This window comes from Pantherophis guttatus, chromosome 15, assembly GCF_059756535.1.
Source record: "Pantherophis guttatus breed Tessera chromosome 15, ASM5975653v1, whole genome shotgun sequence".
NCBI lineage: Eukaryota > Metazoa > Chordata > Lepidosauria > Squamata > Colubridae > Pantherophis > Pantherophis guttatus.
Window position 1 is genome coordinate 7,301,972 of NC_142077.1, and position 17,759 is coordinate 7,319,730.

Genomic DNA, 17,759 nt, shown 5'->3' on the forward strand with positions numbered 1-17,759 from the left:
TAACAATAGCACTTGAACTTATATTACTACTTCATAGTGCTTTACAACTCTCTCTAAGCTGATTGGCCTCAACAATCTGGGTCCTCGTTTTAACTGACCCTCAGGAGGATGGGAGGCTGAGTCTACCTTGAGCTGGTCAAGATCGAACTGCTGGCAGTGGGCAGAGTTAGCCTGCAATACTGCATTCTGACCACTTCTATCTATCTATCTATCTATCTATCTATCTATCTATCTATCTATCTATCATCTATCTCTGTCTTCTACTATCTATATCATCTATCTCTGTCTTCTATCTATCTCTGTCTTCTACTATCTATCTCTGTCTTCTACTATCTATCTCTGTCTTCTATCTATCTCTGTCTTCTATCTATCTCTGTTTTCTATCTATTTATCTATCTATCTATCTATATCTATCTATCTATCTATCTATCTATCTATCTATCTATCTATCTATCTATCTCTCATCTCATCTATCTATCTATCTATCTATCTATCTATCTATCTATCTATCTATCTCTGTCTTCTATCTATCTATCTATCTATCTATCTATCTATCTATCTATCTATCTATCTATCTATCTATCTATCTATCTATCTATCTTTACATACTGCTCCATAGTGCTTTACAGCACTCTCTGAGAGGTTTACAGACTCAACCTCTGGCCCCCAACAATCTGGGTCCTCATTTTACCGACCTCGGCAGGATGGAAGGCCGAGTCAACCTTGAGCCAGTCAGGATCAAACTCCTGGCTCTGTGGGCAGAGCTAGCCTGCGATACCGCATTCTAACCCTTGCGCCACCCCCCGCCCCCATCCGATGGGTAACGCAGCCCAGATCGCCGGCTCTCTTCCCTCGATGGAGGTTACCAGTCTCCCTACCGCAATTCAGATTGTCCATGGTAAGCCTTAAAATGATTGGGAAAAAAAAGGAAGTCTGGACTCCCAAATCCAGACAGTAAACAAATATCACAGGAAGAGGAAAATACATGTGGAAGAAATGAAAAAAAAACTAAGGAATAGCTTTTTTTTAAATTTAAATTTTAATTTTTTTTGCAACCCTTAAGGTTCTCCCTTGTAGGTTTTCCTCTCTGTCTTCCGAAAAGCTAGAACGAGTCCCAATTTTGTGTACGGATAAGCTGAATTTAAAAACCCAGCCAGAGCTTAGAATAATGGCTTTAAGGGGGGGAAGGCAGAATCAAAATGTTGTTTCTCCCCACACGTGGGCTGACTTCTGCTTGGCAGCCCCTGCGTAGACACCCCCACAAAATGCAAGCTGTGGGAGGGGGGTGAGAAACGAAGTGCGCTGGAGCTGTCCTCCATGAGTCACGTTGGCTTGTTCCGAAGCAAGCGGTGTTTGGGCAGTTGGTTATCCATCAGTTATAGCCAACGGCACAATTGTGGTGTTTTTTGTGTGTGTGTGTGTGTGTGCATCGGGTTGTTTTTCCCTTCAAGCCCTCCTGTGCTGAGAGCTTCTGCTTTGAGCGGTCTGTAGGCTCGGAGGGTCTGAAGGCTTCCTCTGCTCCCTTTCCAGCTTGTCCCAGGTCGATGTGGATTCGGGGATCGAAAACATGGAAGTGGATGAGAGCGACCGGAGGGAGAAACGGAGCCTCTCGGATAAGGTGAGGGGTTTTTTTCCCCCACAGTGGGCTTGCGGGGAAACGGAGAGGCCCTTAACCTGTCTATTCTGGAACAGCTCCCGCTTCGCATGTCGGGATAGGAAGAATGGGGAATGAGCTATCAATAAAGGAGCATATTTGTAGCTCACGGTTGACATGAGGGGTCCTTGGTGCTCTGTGAATTTGCTTGTTTTCTTGGAAACGTTTTATTACCCAACTAGGTAACACCATTAGTGCAAAACTCACTTAACCAATGATTTCACTTAGCAACATAATTTTTTTTAAAAAATTTGATTTATATGCTGCCCTTCTCCGGAGACTCAGGGCGGCTTAAATACGTTAAGCAATAGCCTTCATACTTTTGTATATTTTTATACAAAGTCAGCTTATTGCCCCCACAATCTGGGTCCTCATTTTACCTACCTTAGAAAGGATGGAAGGCTGAGTCAACCTTGAGCCTGGGGAGATTTGAACTTGCAGTAATTGCAGGCAGCTGGTGTTAATAACAGTGCTTTAGTCTGCTGCGCTACCAGGGCTCCATTGTAGAAAAAGTCAGCCTAGCAAAACCCCAGCTGGGAGATGTTTTCTTCGATTTCAGCATTTGTGACTCGGGAGCTGCCTCCCTTTTTGCCCCATTCTAAATCGTTGCCTGTTCATTGTATTCGCTTTTGGCTGCGGTAGGGAGCCATGTTGGCTGGGGGAATTCTGGGAGTTGAAGTTCGCCCGTCTTTAAAAGTTGCCAAGATTGAGAAACAGTTGAGTTTAGCCTCCTCTATGCCAAACTGTTATCTGTGTATGCGTATGCGTACACACACAAACACCACAACACCAGACTTTACAATAGCCACATCACAACACGCCTTCCTGCTGGGCAGGGCAAATATAATTTTAATTCTGAGTTTGCAATTCCCCAGTGCGAGTTAAGAGACAACCCACCCCTCACCTCCCTTTCCTGTGCTCAGAGACGCACTGAACGTGGGCTGTAAAAGCAGAGGTGGGGGCAATAAACTGACTTTGTATAAATATACAAAAGGATGAAGGCTATTGCTTAGCACATTGTAAGCCGCCCTGAGTCTCCGGAGAAGGGCGGCATATAAATCAAATTAAAAAAAAAAAAAAGAGATGGATTTCAGCAACTTCTGACCAGTTCTGGAGAACCGGTAGCGGAGATTTTGTACTGTGTTTCCCCGAAAATAAGACCCTGTCTTACATTTCTTTTGAACCCCGAAATAAGCGCTTGGCCTTATTTTCAGGGAGGTCTCATTATTTTGGGGCACATGGAGCAAGATGGGGCTCCTCTTGCCGTCTTACCTGATTTCCAGCTCTGCGTTTATACATTTTCGGGAAGGGCTTGTTTCAGCGCATGCACTCAAAAGCCTGATTGGGTTTATTATCAGGGGATATCTTATTTTTGGGGAAACAGGGTAGTTCGGAGAACCGGTAAATACCACCTCTGACTGGCCCCATCCCCATCTATTCTCTGCCTCCCGAGTCCCAGCTGATCATGAGGAAATGGGGATTTTGCAGTAACCTTCCCCTGGAGTGGCGTGGGAATGGAGTTTTTACAGTATCCTTCCCTACCATGCCCACCAAGCCACGCCCACAGAACCGGTAGTAAAAAGTTTTGAATCCCACCATTGGGTAAAAGGAATTAAAAAGGCATTTATCTGTTGTTATTTGAATAGAATAGATAGAATAAATTAGAATTCTTTATTGGCCAAGTGTGATTGGACACACAAGGAATTTGTCTTTGGAGCATACGCTCTCAGAATACATAAAAGAAAAGATACATTCATCAAGAATCATAAAGTACAACACATAGGGAAACAGTCAATATAAATCTTAAAGATACCAGCAACAAGGTTACAGTCATACAGTCATAAGTGGGAGGAGATGGGTGATGGGAACGATGAGAAGATTAATATTGTGCAGACTTAGTGAATCGTTTGACAGTGTTGAGGGAATTGTTTGTTTAGCAGAGTGATGGCGTTTGGGGAAAAAACTGTCCTTGTGTCTAGTTGTTGTGGTGTGCAGTGCTCTTTAGCGTCGCCTCGAGGTCAGGAGTCGAAACAGTTCATGTCCAGGACGCGAGGGGTCTGCAAACATCCTCACACCCACCCCTTGACCCGTGCAGTATACAGGTATACAGGTCCTCAATTACTCATGTTAGCTTTTCATGGCTTTGCTAAATGTCCCTGCGTCCTTGAAACATAAATTGCAAAATTAACCCTGAGTATTTTTCTGCTGTTCCCCTTACAGGAGCCTCCCTCAGGATTGGAAATCTCGGAGGAACAAGCCTTACAGCTGGTTTGTAAGATTTTCCGGGTCTCTTGGAAAGACCGCGATAGAGACGTCATCTTCCTGACTTCCCTTTCGGAACAGTTCAAGCAGAACCCTAAAGACGGTAAGGAAAAACCTCCCTTTTTTTCACTGGATGTGTTTAAAAAAAAAAAAAAAAAGCAGAATTTGCTTACCAAAGCCAGCTGTATTAAATTAAGCCCCTTTTAGATCAGGCTTGGAGGTGTCAAAATTCAAGGGGGGCTCCCTCTCTCACAACATTATTATTATTATTTATTACATTTCTATACCGCCCTTCTCCCGAAGGACTCAGGGCAGTGTACAGCCATGGTAAAATAATACGAACGCAAAAATTAAAAACAATTTAAAATAATTTAAAGCATTAGCCGTATTTAAAACTCCTAGCTAAAACCCCTTTAAAACCATTAAAACCCACTTAAGTTAATTCATTCGGTCAGTAGTAGGAAGCCTTAGCTGGAGGATTCTGAGAGTTGGAAGCCCACCCATCTTAAAGATGCGAGGGTGAAAACATGGTCGTAGAGCAGTGGGTGTCAAACTCGATTTCATTGAGGGCCGCATCAGGATTGTGTTTGACCTCGGGGGGGCCTGGGTGGGTAGGGCCAGGATGGGTGTGGCCAGCTTGACGTCACTTGTGTCGGGGGCGCCTGTGGCCCGAGTGCTCCCGAGCTCCGTTTTTGACTGGGATGGCCTCCTGCAACCCTCTGCCAGTGAAAATGGAGCTCAGGAGGGCCACATGTGGCGCTCCTGAGCTCTGTTTTCGCTGGCAGAGGCACCGCGGGCCGGTCCTTCGCTGTTTCGAGGGTGGCTCCACGGGCCAGATCTCGGCACCTTGCAGGCCTCTTGAGTTTGACACGCCTGTACTAGAGGCTTTGTTTCTGTCGAAATAACGGGGAGACTGTTGTGGCCCGCCATCGGTCAGCAGAGCTAGTGGCAGACTCGGACAGTGAGGAGGTTGCGGAGAATCATGGGCCAGTCCTGGAGTCTGGGGGAGGCTCTGATGAAGGCTCTGTGTTGGAGGCAGAGAGGGGGCGATTTGACAGCTACTGCTATCTGCCTGTTCAGATCAGGTTGATTCACTTCTGAATTTCCCTTCGCTGAGTGTGAAGTGTGGAGGGTCCTCAAGTAACCCCCTCCTCTTCCCTCTCTTCCCCCCAGTGTTCTCGGATTTTAAAGACTTGATTGGGCAAGTGCTGATGGAAGTCCTAATGATGTCCACCCACTCGAGAGAAGAAAACCCCTTTGCCAGTTTGACCGCCACGTCACAGCCCATTGCGGCCGCTGCCCGCTCGCCGGATAGAAACTTAGTCCTGAATACCGGCTCCAACCCGGGAACCAGCCCCGTGTTTTGCAATGTGGGCTCGTTTGGCTCCAGCTCCTTATCAAGGTAGGTCAGCAGCCCCCCCCCCCGACCCCCTGAAATCCGACCCCCTGAAATCAGTTTGGAGACACCTGGGAGAAAAAGGCCACCAGATGAAGGTCTCTAAGAGCCATGGTGATGCAGTACGTTCGATCCTGACCAGCTCAAGGTTGACTCTGCCTTCCGTCCTTCCGGGGTCGGTAAAATGAGGACCCAGATTGTTGGGGGCAATATGCTGACTCTGTAAACCGCTTAGAGAGAGCTGTAAAAGCACTGTGAAGCGGTATATAAGTCTAAGTGCTATTGCGATGGATGGATAGATATGGATAGATGACAGACAGACAGACCTATGGATAGATATGGATAGATATAGATAAATAGAGATATGGATAGAGATAGATAGATAGATAGATAGATAGATAGATAGATAGATAGATAGATAGATATAGATATAGATATAGATATAGATATAGATATAGATATAGATATAGATATAGATATAGATAGATAGATATGAATAGAGAGAGATATGGATGGATAGATAGATAGACAGACAGAAGATACACAGACACAGACAGACAGATACTGTTGTGGTGCAGTGGTTAGAATGCAGTATTGCAGACTAATTCTGCCCACTGCCAGCAGTTCAAATCTCACTAGGCTCATATCCGGCCCTCCATCCTTTCGAGGTCGATAAAACGAGGACCTGGTTTTTTGGGGTGGTGTGATATGCCAACTCTATAAACTGCTTAGAGAGGGCTGTAAAAGCACTATATAAGTCTTAAGGGCTATTGCTATGCAAATTTTGTCCCCCCCCCTCCCCCGGTGGAGAATTGGCCTCAGAACAGATAGCCAGGGGAACCGGAGCGGTCTGCCGTTAAAATGGAGCTGGCCCACTTCCAGAGCCAGTTCCGAACATTTGGGGCAGTTTGATCCCGGAAGGGTTTTATGGAGGCGCCCCTCCCTGGTGAAAGAATTTCAACCGAGTGGGTGCTTTTTTTCTTTCTCTCTCTCTCTTTCCTGCATCGTCGTCTCTATTTTTGTGGTCTTCCCCGTTGTCAATTCTTGTCTTCCTCCTCTTTTCCTTCCCCTCCTGCTCCCCGCTTTCGTTGACCGCAGTCTCTACGGAAGCAGCCCCATTCCCATTTTCAACATCGCAAGTCACCCCCCGTTGGCCGGCTCCTTTCTCCCTTCTTCCCCCAGCCCCGTGGCTCCCCTCCCCGTGTCTTCCCTGTCTGTCAGCCCCCACCTCCTGCCAGCAGGGCCGCTCAGTGTCCAGCCCTCGTCCCCACGGTACCGTCCGTACACAGTGGCACACCCCTGGACCTTGGCAGCTCCTCCTGCCGCACCCTTAACAGGAACCTCCGGTCTTTCGGCTTCTTCGACTCCTCCGGGCATAAACCCCAGTCCTCCAGCTGCACAGGTCCCTTCGTCCAGGGGTAGACCCGTAGCCACCACCCTGCCTCTGTTCTCCATGTTGGGCAGCAGCCGTACCTCTTCCCCAGGCAGGATGCCCTCTAGGTATATCTGTAGCTGGGTGAATTTGTGTAGGTTTTTTTTTCAGCGTGTGTGTGTTTGCCCTGCTGGGTTGCAGTGATCGGCTAGATTTTGGAAGAGCGCCTTCGGTTAATCCGTTCGCTTTTAAAACGAGCTTTCTGGTTTTGCTTCCCTTAATGGCGTTTTTGAGCTGCGCTAATCCCGACTTCGAATCCGTGTGTGTGTGTGTGTGTTTTCGGCAAGATTCGCGGCGTTTTCCAGAGCAGGGCATTGGGAAGAGAGGGAATACCATTTTACTAACCTAGAGAAAGAAGTTTCATTCTGCTTTTCAGCCCAAGAGATCTCGAGATGCTTCGTGCAGTCAGGAAGGGAAAAAAAAGAAAACCGTTTCTGTTTGCAGGTTGGCAAATATGAAGAGAAAGGAAGAGGTGATAAATTGATAAAAGTACAATATGCCGCTTGAGTATCGATCACGGTTTTCAGGACGGATGGGATGGCCCCGCTTTTCCCATCTCGTTGAACTAAAGGCCAAGTGAGATTATAGTTTAGCCAAACAATGTGCAATATTTGGGACAGAGCAGGAGAACAGACAGACTTCGGAGCCAATGGTGTCCGATCTTGGCCACTTGAAGACTGGGGACTTCAACTCCCAGAATTCCTCAGCCAGTCATGCTCTCTGTTGAATTCGGGGAGATATGAAGTCCACAAATCTTCAAGTGGCCAAGGTTGAACTAGCAAAAGATGTAGCGTAGTTATTCTTTGGCCAAAGGAGAAGTCATTCAACTGCGCTGGGTGAGAGAATTCCTGTAGCTTCCTGGAGATTCTCGAGTGATTCTAAAGAGATCCTCTTTGAGTCCCAGAGTGAGGAAACAGGTTGGCCAGTGGATTTTTCCATAGCAGTGAAGAGCAATCGCTAAAAAGTCTGGAAAAAAAATTGATCCTCAGCCTTGGCGAAACTCTTACAAGCTGGCATCTTCACCCTCCAGCTAGTGATAGGACAATGTTATGTATCTCCCTCAAGACTCTTACACCTCTGGCAATCAACCAATAAAGATGATTAGGGGACTGGAGGCTAAAACATATGAAGAACGGTTGCAGGAACTGGGTATGTCTTGTTTAATGAGAAGAAGGACTAGGGGAGACATGATAGCAGTCTTCCAATATCTCAGGGGCTGCCCCAAAGAAGAGGGAGTCAAGCTATTCTCCAAAGCACCAGAAGGCAGGACAAGAAGCAACAGATGGAAATTAACCAAGGAGAGAAGCAACCTAGAACTAAGGAGAAATTTCCTGACAGTTAGGACAATTATTCAGTGAAACAACCTGCCTCCAGAAGTTGTGAATGCTCCAACACTGGAAGTTTTTAAGAAGAGGTTGGACAACCCTTTGTCTGAAGTGGTGTAGGGTTTCCTGCCTAAGCAGGAGGTTGGACTAGAAGACCTCCAAGGTCCCTTCCAACTGTGTTATTCTATTCTATTCAATCAAGTTCCCTTCTGGGGAACTTGATTGAATAGAAGTTGGAGGTTGGAGGAGACAGACTGGGGTCCTTGCCTCTGCTGAAGGCGTCTACGTCTTAACAGCCATTGCTGTTAAGATCAATAAGCATTTATTCAGGAATTGGGCCTTTCCTTAAATTCCTTGGGCGCTGCCATGGGTAATCTTCCCCAGAAGGCAGCTGTCTTGATCGCTCGCGCTTTGCATCCGAGGTTTGCCGGGACACGCCTTAACTCTGTTGTGGCTCCTAACCCCGTGCGGCTGATTTCCTAACTTAACTTGCCGCATGCTTGCAGTGGAAGATGGGTCTTGGTAGAAAACCCAACAGCCTGTGTGTGTGTGTGTGTGTGTGTGTGTGTGTATCTGTGGGTGGGTCTCTTCCCTCCGTTCTCTTGTATTCATTCATCCGCATCTGCTTTCGTTATACTAGTATGTACGACAGCCCTTTCTCCCTCTTCCTTGCCATTTCTGATGTCTCTGGAGACAGTTCTGAGGAAGAAAATGAGGAAGAGGAGGAGGAGGAGGATTTTTCTTGTGTGCCATTTGGGTCCAGGTATTCTAGAAAAGAGTTTGTGACTTGTTCTGTCCTCAAGATCCTTCCCTTCTCTCCTCCCCCCCCTCCCCCCATGCTCCTGGTCAGCATTTCATTTCAAATCCCTCCCACTTCATAAACACATTTACCCCACAATCTTTTATTTTATTTTTTTCTCCTCCTCCCTAGGCTCTTCTTTAGTGCCAAATTATCCCAAGGTCGTTTTGTGAGTCAGTCCTTTGAAACGACCCTTGTGGTCTGTTTGCTTTCCACAAAATTTGATGCCTTGCGCACACCCCGATGGTAAATCCGTCGCCATGATGACTTCCAAAAAAATAATAAAATTGGCTTTTGTCTCTGGCTTGTTAAAGGAGCGGCCGGCCAAAGAATTATTGTTTTGGATATATTAAAAACGGGAAATATAACGCAATCGGGATAGCCATTTCCACCCACGAGAGAAGCTTTAATTGCTAGAGCAATTAAGAGGCCATGGTTTCTTTAGGGTTTTGGCTTATCTGCTACATGGGAATGGGCCATAAAAAGGATTGAAATCTCCAATGGATATCGTCCAGAACTTCCCTGATGCCTCAGCTGGTGCCCAATTCAATGAAAACTAGATCTGTTTGTGTAAATTTAATTTTATCCAATCCTCTAAGCCATAATCTCAGCTATTGGGCTTAGTAAACCATAGTTTTACATAGGAGAGGCTAACATAGACAACCGTACTGGCTGAAAGCATTGTATAAGTCTGGCCCGCATTGTTCGTTTATAGTTTATTATAATTGAGCAAACTCACTTAAGCAAAGCACGGGCAAATACAATACTTCTTTCTATGGGCACGGCTAGCGTGATACGGTAGCTTGTGAATCACGAGGGCCCTCTGTAAAACACAATGAGTCACCTTCAACCGCGAGATGGGCAGCAAATAAATTGGATGGGAATAATAACGGTACTTTGTTATGCTTGAAAAAAGCCCATAAGCTCATAATAAACCAATGTGTCTTAATTGGGCTGAAATCCAAAATACGGTTACATGCAAACATGGCGTCTCGGTGTTTACGCGCCTTTAAAAAGTCAACGGCATCTCACGAAATAGAGGCGCCAATTCCTATTCCAAGAATACTTTGACCGCAGAAGCCAGTGGTCAAAACACAATCTTGTGGGCTTGTTATTTTTGACTTGGGGGCAAACACAAACTCCATCCGCATCGTGGGACATCACATTCTCAAGTTATTGTCCCCCCCCCCCACATTTCTTCCCCAGGTGCCCAAAACGAGTCCTTTGCAAGGATGTGCTCAGATTGCAATGGATGCTACGTGGACCCCGGAGTTGGGGGTAGACCAGAGACTGAAACCTTGCATGGGGGGGAGATGTGAACTTGACGGGCTCCGGTGGCCTTTAGCCAAATTCGAGGCCCTCTGGGGTCATCGCCATGCAAACTCTCCCTGATTTGGGGACAGTTCGCTCCTTGCAGAGAAGAGGATTCTGGATTGAGGCTGTCAGGTTGCTGGGCTGGCATCCCATTGAATGCCAGCCCAGCAGTGGGAAGGGGGTTCTCCCTTCCCACAATCCCTCTCTCCTGTTAGGGGAAGAGAGTTCACTCAATGGAGGGGAGAGTTGCTCAAACATTGAGGCAGATGTAAGGACTCCTAAGAGCAAGCTGTTTTCTCACAGCCCCTACCAAGCTGCCCCCCACCCGTTCCCCAGGAACCATATGGGTCTGTGTGGATGGGCCTACTGAACGCAAGGATGCCTATTGAGTAATGATGGCTCATCAGATAGACCTGTTGGCTAAGGAGAACAGACTGTAACAGCCAAGATGGGACTGGCTAAGTTTATGGGAATTAACGGGGGCCGTGTGCAATCCAGGGATGAGCCTTGCCCTATGCTGTGTTTCCATCCGGCGGAGGGCCCCCCCCCAAAAAATCCATGGCCCTTCCTTCCCCTTCCCTTCCTTTCTTCTTGCTGGCTTCTGGAGGCCGCTCTAGCCTTTGGACTCAGTGGTGCGTCTTGCCCTGTTTTGTTTGCCTAGTGGCGGAGGCTCCGGAGGGGCCAGCATTTCCGACTCGTGCAGCGACCACTTCGCCATTGAGACGTGCAAGGAGACGGAGATGCTAAACTACCTCATTGAGTGCTTCGACCGAGTGGGGATTGAGGAAAGGAAAGCGCCAAAGGTACCCTCTCTTTTTCCCCCCTCATTTTTTTTTCCTTGGCGTTTCCTTGCAGGCCTCCCGCCTCCAATTGATTTACTTTTTAGGTTCATTTCCTTTCTTTAAAAATGGGCTGTGTGTGTGTGAAGTGAAATCTGAACTTTATATGTAACTCACCATTTTTTGTGTCGGTGTTTTTCAACTTTAACAACTTTTAGGATGTATGGACTTCAACTCCCAGAATTCTGGGATTTGGAGTCCGTACATCTTAAAGATGCTGAGGCTGAGACACCACCCCCTTCTCCCTTTCCCCCCCGTGTCTCTGTCTCTCTCCCTTTCCCCCTTCCCTCCCCTTCTCCCTCTCCCCTCCTCCCTCCCCGTCTCCCCTTCCCTTTCCCTCCTTCCCTCTTTCCTACTCTCCCTCTTCCCCTTTCCTCCCTGTCTCCCTTTCCCCCCTCTCTCTCCCTCTCTCTTCCTCTCTCTGTCTCTCTCCCTTTACCCGTTCCCTCCCCTCCTCCCTCCCCCCTCCTCCCTCCCCATCTTCCCTTTCCCTCCTTTTCTCTCTCCCCCTCTCCTCTCCCCCTTTCCTCCCTGTCTCCCTCTCCCTCCCCTCTTCCCCTCTCCTGGGAGTTGTAGTCTGAAAGTTGTCAAGGTGGAAAAACACTTCTCTAAAGGGTGAAAGATGGGCTGCCTCGCCCTGTTTCTGCCTCTCCTAGATGTGCAGCCAGCCGGTGGTGAGCCAGCTTCTGAGCAACATCCGATCCCAGTGCATTTCTCACGCGGCTTTGGTGCTCCAAGGATCCCTAACGCAGCTGAGGTCAGTGGGACAGGAGGCCACTAAGCGATCCTTGCTCGATCTCCCCTTTCAACCTCTCGGGTATCTGCCCTCCGAGGCAAGCCGAAAACAGCTTTCACGGACCTTGGGCTTCAGAGTTATCTCAGGCACGCGGGGAGACTTTACCAAGCCTTTGTGTCTCTCGCACCCAGGTCAAACCAACAGCAGTCGTTGTTAGTCCCGTATATGCTCTGTAGGAATCTCCCCTTCGGTTTCATCCAGGAATTGGTGAGGACGACTCATCAAGATGAAGAAGTCTTCAAACAGGTAAAAGAAAAAAAAAAAAAGGCTAGCGTAGTTCTTGAACGCCATACGTACCACAGCCTGAGCGAAAACAACGTGTTGGTGGAGTCTCCAACTATCACTGTACGTTTTTAGTCTGTTGAACTAAAAATCTTCTAGAGCTGAAGATTTTTTGGTATCTCAGGCTGCCCTTAGTTAGTTCACCCTTAGGACTGACTCTTTTCTCCAAACGGAAGCCAAGAAGCCACCTAATTCTTCTTCTTTTCCTCCTTTCCAACAGATCTTTGTACCTATTTTACAAGGGCTGGCTCTTGCTTCAAAAGAATGCTCCTTTGATAGTGACAACTTTAAATACCCCCTTATGGTGAGTATCGGAAGCACCTGCTCGTACGGTTGTAAGCCGGATGCTTAACATTTGTGGCAGCCCCTCTCAGCGGGGTTTAGATGACCTGACCAAGGGCTTGCGTAATGAAATATTTCTCTGCCAAAGAAAACTCCCAAATCTTACTGGTTCAAATGGAGCACAAAAGGAAGGAAGACTTTTAATGGGCTGCATTTGCTGATTTTTTAAAATATTGGATATCAGAGTGTTTACAGCATGACTGCTATTTTGAGACAACCCAGGAGCAAAATACAGGACACAGAGGTTTTGTCATTACAAACAGTGGTTTATATACAAGACGTCTATATTTATTGTAACGCTCTCTACATGGGGCTCCCCTTGGGGTACACCCAGAGGCTCCAACTGGTGCAGAATGCGGCCGCGCGGGGGATTATGGGAGCGACAGGGCGCTCCCATGTGACTCCTCTCCTGCGCGAGCTGCATTGGCTTCCGGTGGACTTCCGGGTGCGCTTCAAGGTGTTGGTGATCACCTTTAAAGCGCTCCATGGCTTAGGGCCGGGGTACTTACGGGACCGCCTTCTGCCACCAATATCCTCCCACCGGCCAGTTCGCTCCCACAGAGAGGACCTCCTCAGGGTGCCGTCGGCCAGACAATGTCGGCTGGCGACCCCCAGGAGGAGAGCCTTCTCTGTGGTGGCACCTACCCTTTGGAACAATCTACCCCCAGAGATACGAGTGATCTCCGACCTCCGGACTTTTCGTCGGGCCCTAAAAACTTATTTTTTTCAGTTAGCCGGTCTGTCCTGATTTTAGGGTTGGTTTTAAAATTTGATACGGATTTTTAAATTGATAAGTTTTAAATTACGGGCCAAATTTATTTAATTATTTTAAATCTATTTTTAACTTTATGTATAAATGTTTTTTATCTTGGCTGTTCACCGCCCTGAGTCCGAAAGGAGAAGGGCGGTATAGAAGTTTGAATAATAAATAAATAATAAATAAATATATACAGACATACACGTGGTAGAACACCACGAGGAGAGTGATACACGAGAAAGAGGGAGACGCCCTCTCATGGCCTCCCTTATATAGACAGCTTCTTAAAGCGGCAATAACCCTGCTGACTTCACCGGAGGGGGGTGGGATGCGTTTTATACTCTGAAAAATATGGTATGTTGTGCACTGACAAAAGATTTGAAATCCAGAAAGGAAAGTCTGAATCCTGGGCTCCCCTTCTCTTCCTTCCCAGGCTTTAGGGGAACTCTGCGAGATCAAGTTTGGGAAATCGCATCCTGTCTGCAGTTTGGTAAGTGGGGAAACTGACGAATCCTCGCGGGATTCTGCCAATGGATGCGGAAACCCCAAGGCAGAATGATCTGACCATCCAGCCTTTATCCCGCTCACTTTTTTGGGGGGGGGGGAATCTCTCTGCTCTCTCCAGGTGGTCTCTTTGCCTTTGTGGTTGCCAAAATCTCTAAGCCCCGGGATGGGCCGAGAGCTCCAGAGACTCTCTTACCTTGGGGTGTTCTTCGGCCTCTCCGTCTTCGCTGAGGATGACGTAAGTGCGGAGAAGAGCAACCAAGAGGATTAGGGGATTGGAGGCTAAAACATATGAAGAACGGTTGCAGGAATTGGGTTTTGTCTAGTTTAATGAAGAGAAGGACTAGGGGAGACATGATAGCAGTCTTCCAATCTCTCAGGGGCTGCCCCAAAGAAGAGGGAGTCAAGCTATTCTCCAAAGCACCTGAAGGCAGGACAAGAAGCAATGGGTGGAAACTAATCGAGGAGAGAAGCAACTTAGAACTAAGGAGGAATTTCCTGACAGAACAATTAATCCATGCAACAACTTGCCTCCAGGAGTTGTGAATGCTCCAACACTGGAAGTTTTTAAGAAGATGTTGGATAACCTTTTGTCTGAAATGGTCTAGGATTTCCTGCCTAAGCAGGGGGTTGGACTAGAAGACCTCCAAGGTCCCTTCCAACTCTGTTATTCTAAGTGTCGAGCAGCGGGCTCAGACAAGGAAGTAAAAGGCCTCTCTCAAAGAATGGCTCGTCAAATCAAACCATTGAGCCCTACTAAGCAGGTATATACAAAAGTATGGAGGCTATTGCTTAACGCCTTGTAAGCCGCCCTGAATCTCCGGAGAAAGGGCGGCATATAAATGGAACTAATAAATAAATGAATAAATAAATTGCCCCGAGTAAAGCAGACTGACCAGTTCGAGAGTCCTTCCTGCCAGCTTCTGGGGCACCTTGTGCCATCTGCTGCTGGGAAAACAGGCATTCTGAGCTGGCACAGGGCTGTCCAAGCTTGGCCCCTTTAAGATCTGTGGACTTCAACTCCCAGAATTCCCCAGCCAGCATCTGCGCATGTCTCCCTCTAGCTCAGGGGTGTGGCTGGCTGGGGTATTCTGGGAGTTGAAGTCCACAGATCTTAAAGGGGCCAAGCTTGAACAACCGTGAGCTAGAGGGAGGTGTGCATAGATGGGTGTGTCTCCTTGTGAAAATGAGTCTATTTATTTTATTTAATTTGGGAAAGAGCATCGGAAGAAGGGTGGAAAAATATATGCACCAGTTACTTTTCTTGTCTTCAGAAAGGTTGCGGGTTAAAGAGAGAGCAGGTTATAGCCGAGGGCCAGAGAAACGAGCACAAAATGGACCCCTTTGTGAAGGTTTGTGCAGCAAATTGTGTTGGCATTGCCGCTCGCGATTGACGTTATGTGTCGTTTTGCCTTTTGCAGCCTAGAGTTGTCGAAAAATATTTCTCGGGGCCTACCATTACTTTGGAAAACACGCGGGTCGTTAGCCAGTCATTGCAACATTACCTGGAATCTGCCAGGGTAGGTGTGTGCTGAAGCAGGAACTTCAGGTTTTCACTTTGATTTTGGGGGGGTGGGGGTGGGGAAGGGAGGTCAATTGCTCACAGAAATTTATAGCCCTGAATTGAAATGGGAGAATTCCTCTCCTCTCCTCCCCCTCCCTCTCTGCATTTATCTGTCTTGTGAGAGATAGTGCTGCTTGTTTTAAGATGGGTATGTTCATACCAATCCTTCCCGGATTACATTAAGGGAATCCTTGCGGCTTCAGGCTGGGGATTCTTGGATTAGGTAACGCCTGCCTTAAAAGTGAGCTAAGCTGCACCTTCAGTTCGGTGGTGAAATCTAAAATATGTTGCTACCGGTCAGGGTGGATAAAAATCAATGATTTTTTTTAAAAAAATTAAAAAAAAATCAGATTTTTTTTTTATTTAAATCGGATTTTTTTTAAAATTTAAATCGGATTTTTTTGATTTTTATCGAATTTATTTTAATAAAAAACTTTTGGGGTAAAAATCTATCGTAAGATAGTTTTCTATTTAAGATACATAAATAATTTAGTTTATTCAGCATGAAATGGAGCTTAGTTATGTAGCACGAGGCTGTATATTCTGCAACACTGGGACTATCGGTGAATCAACAGCGGGTCAAAGGAGTAGCAGAGATGACAATTGCTCTTTAAAAATTATGATTTAAATCGAGTTGATTTAAATCAAGCCTTTTTACTAGTGATTTAAATCATGATTTAAATTGTGATTTAAATCAACTTGATTTAAATCAAATCCACCCTGCTACCGGTTCTGTGGGCGTGGCTTGGTTGGGGGAGATAATGTGACTGGGTGGGCGTGGTCATTTTTAAAAAAACTTTTCAAACCATTTTTTCTACAACCTCTTCTGTCAAGAGGTTGTAAAATAATGCTTTCAAAAAGCTCTGACAATCCCACCTGAGTTGCCTAATCAGCAGAGGCTTTTTTTTTCTTTTAAACGCCTCTGACGATCCAAGCTGAGTTGCCTGATCGGCAGAGGCTTTTTTAAAAAGCTTCTGCCGATCAGGCAATTCAGCTTGGATCGTCAGAGGCATTTAAAAGAAAAAAAAGCCTCTGATGATCGCGTGGCTCAGCTGGGCATGGGGGGCCCCCAGGGATTTTTGCTACCCATTCTCCGAACCACCCGCCTCCATCACTACCGGATCAGGCGATCCGGTCCGAACCAGGAGCATTTCACCCCTGCCTCAGTTCCTTTCTGTCTTTTTGTATGTTACAAAACAATTGGGTTTATTATTTTTATAAGAAATGAATGATTGTAACACCACATAATTAATTAATTTGTACTAAGGTGATGGATATTGAGATAGATTACAAGGGAAAACGTCAGTAATTATAATAAAGGAATATCAGGAATTACTAGGAATCATATTAGGTGAGATTTTAAATTTGAGGGGTACAACATAAAATGGAAGGGAAAAATTGAAACTTGGCTAAGATTAGAGGTTAGGATGAAGGGTAATATTGGTTTTTTTTAAAAATAGAGTGAATAAATATTACGGCAAAAAGGAAGTATAGAGATTGTAATTTAGTAATTTTTGTTTGTAATTTTGAAATGACTAAAATCTGTTTAAATTTGTGAACCGGCCAAATACTCTGTTCAGAAAAAAGTACATTGTATGTCTGTGTGTGTGTTTGTGTAAAAAAAAAAAGAAAGAAAGAAAAAAGTTCCATTCTGTTTTGTTTTTTTTTCCTGCTTTGTCAAACTTTTTAGCAAGAGTTATTCAAGATCCTGCACAGTATTCTGCTCAACGGAGAAACGCGGGAAGCTGCTCTCAGCTATATGGCAGCCGTGGTCAACGCCAACGTTAAAAAGGCACAAATGCAGGTCAGTTTGCCATTTCAAACTCCTCCTGATGTTATACGCGGCTTTTTGCCCCTCCTGGACTTTCCAAAAAGTAGCCAATCAAAAAGGGTAGAGGGAAAAGCTCAAATCTGTAAGCAACCCCGATTTATAGCCATTTATAATGAAAATCGTGTGGAGAATACTTCAGAGTTGTGGTGATACCTGTCTGATTTTCCGATACCAAATCCTTTAGTTGGGCTTCTGATGTCCACCTGACGAGCTTCTGATGTGAAGAGCACTGATGATATTACCTAGTTGGGTCATGAAATGTCTGCAAGAAAACAACCAAGCTCAGAGAGCACCAAGGACCCCACAGTTGGCTGCCTTCTCCTCCTCCTTCCCAAAAACCCCATTCCCTTCTAGCACTGGCTGCCAGGGTTCCCCTAATTAAATCATGAACCTCGAGCCAAGCTTCAAAAGAAATCCAGTTATTTATTAGGAGCTTCATGTCCCCACGTTCCTAAATGAAGCCAGCTCTGACCCTACGTAATTTACAGCCCAATTATGACCCTGCTTTACCCCCCTCCCCCCAGGGTGTGTCATCAATCACATTCGCCAACGGGGTTGTAGAGGTCACTCCCCTCTGGCTGCTGTGGGTAACCCTGGGATACAGCCTTGAGAGAGATAAGCATGGAATGTGCATCTGTCTTTGGCTGCCCTGCTGTTTCACC

At 46.3% G+C, this 17,759-nt stretch overlaps 1 protein-coding gene across 2 annotated transcripts in view; it reads left to right on the forward strand.

The window, feature by feature from the left end:
* The window catches only part of UBE4B (ubiquitination factor E4B), a 57,703-nt gene that overhangs the window by 15,423 nt on the left and 24,521 nt on the right, over positions 1 to 17,759 (forward strand). The window contains exons 4-16 of one of the 2 annotated variants that reach the window (XM_034438863.3): positions 1,531 to 1,618; positions 3,875 to 4,019; positions 5,090 to 5,318; positions 6,411 to 6,812; positions 8,710 to 8,832; positions 10,844 to 10,985; positions 11,678 to 11,778; positions 11,949 to 12,063; positions 12,320 to 12,403; positions 13,632 to 13,688; positions 13,824 to 13,940; positions 15,124 to 15,222; positions 16,957 to 17,070. In XM_034438863.3, the coding sequence (XP_034294754.2) occupies positions 1,531 to 1,618; positions 3,875 to 4,019; positions 5,090 to 5,318; positions 6,411 to 6,812; positions 8,710 to 8,832; positions 10,844 to 10,985; positions 11,678 to 11,778; positions 11,949 to 12,063; positions 12,320 to 12,403; positions 13,632 to 13,688; positions 13,824 to 13,940; positions 15,124 to 15,222; positions 16,957 to 17,070 (1,816 nt within the window). The remainder of the gene's footprint in view (positions 1 to 1,530; positions 1,619 to 3,874; positions 4,020 to 5,089; positions 5,319 to 6,410; positions 6,813 to 8,709; positions 8,833 to 10,843; positions 10,986 to 11,677; positions 11,779 to 11,948; positions 12,064 to 12,319; positions 12,404 to 13,631; positions 13,689 to 13,823; positions 13,941 to 15,123; positions 15,223 to 16,956; positions 17,071 to 17,759) is intronic. The other variant, XM_034438864.3, reaches the window with a different exon arrangement.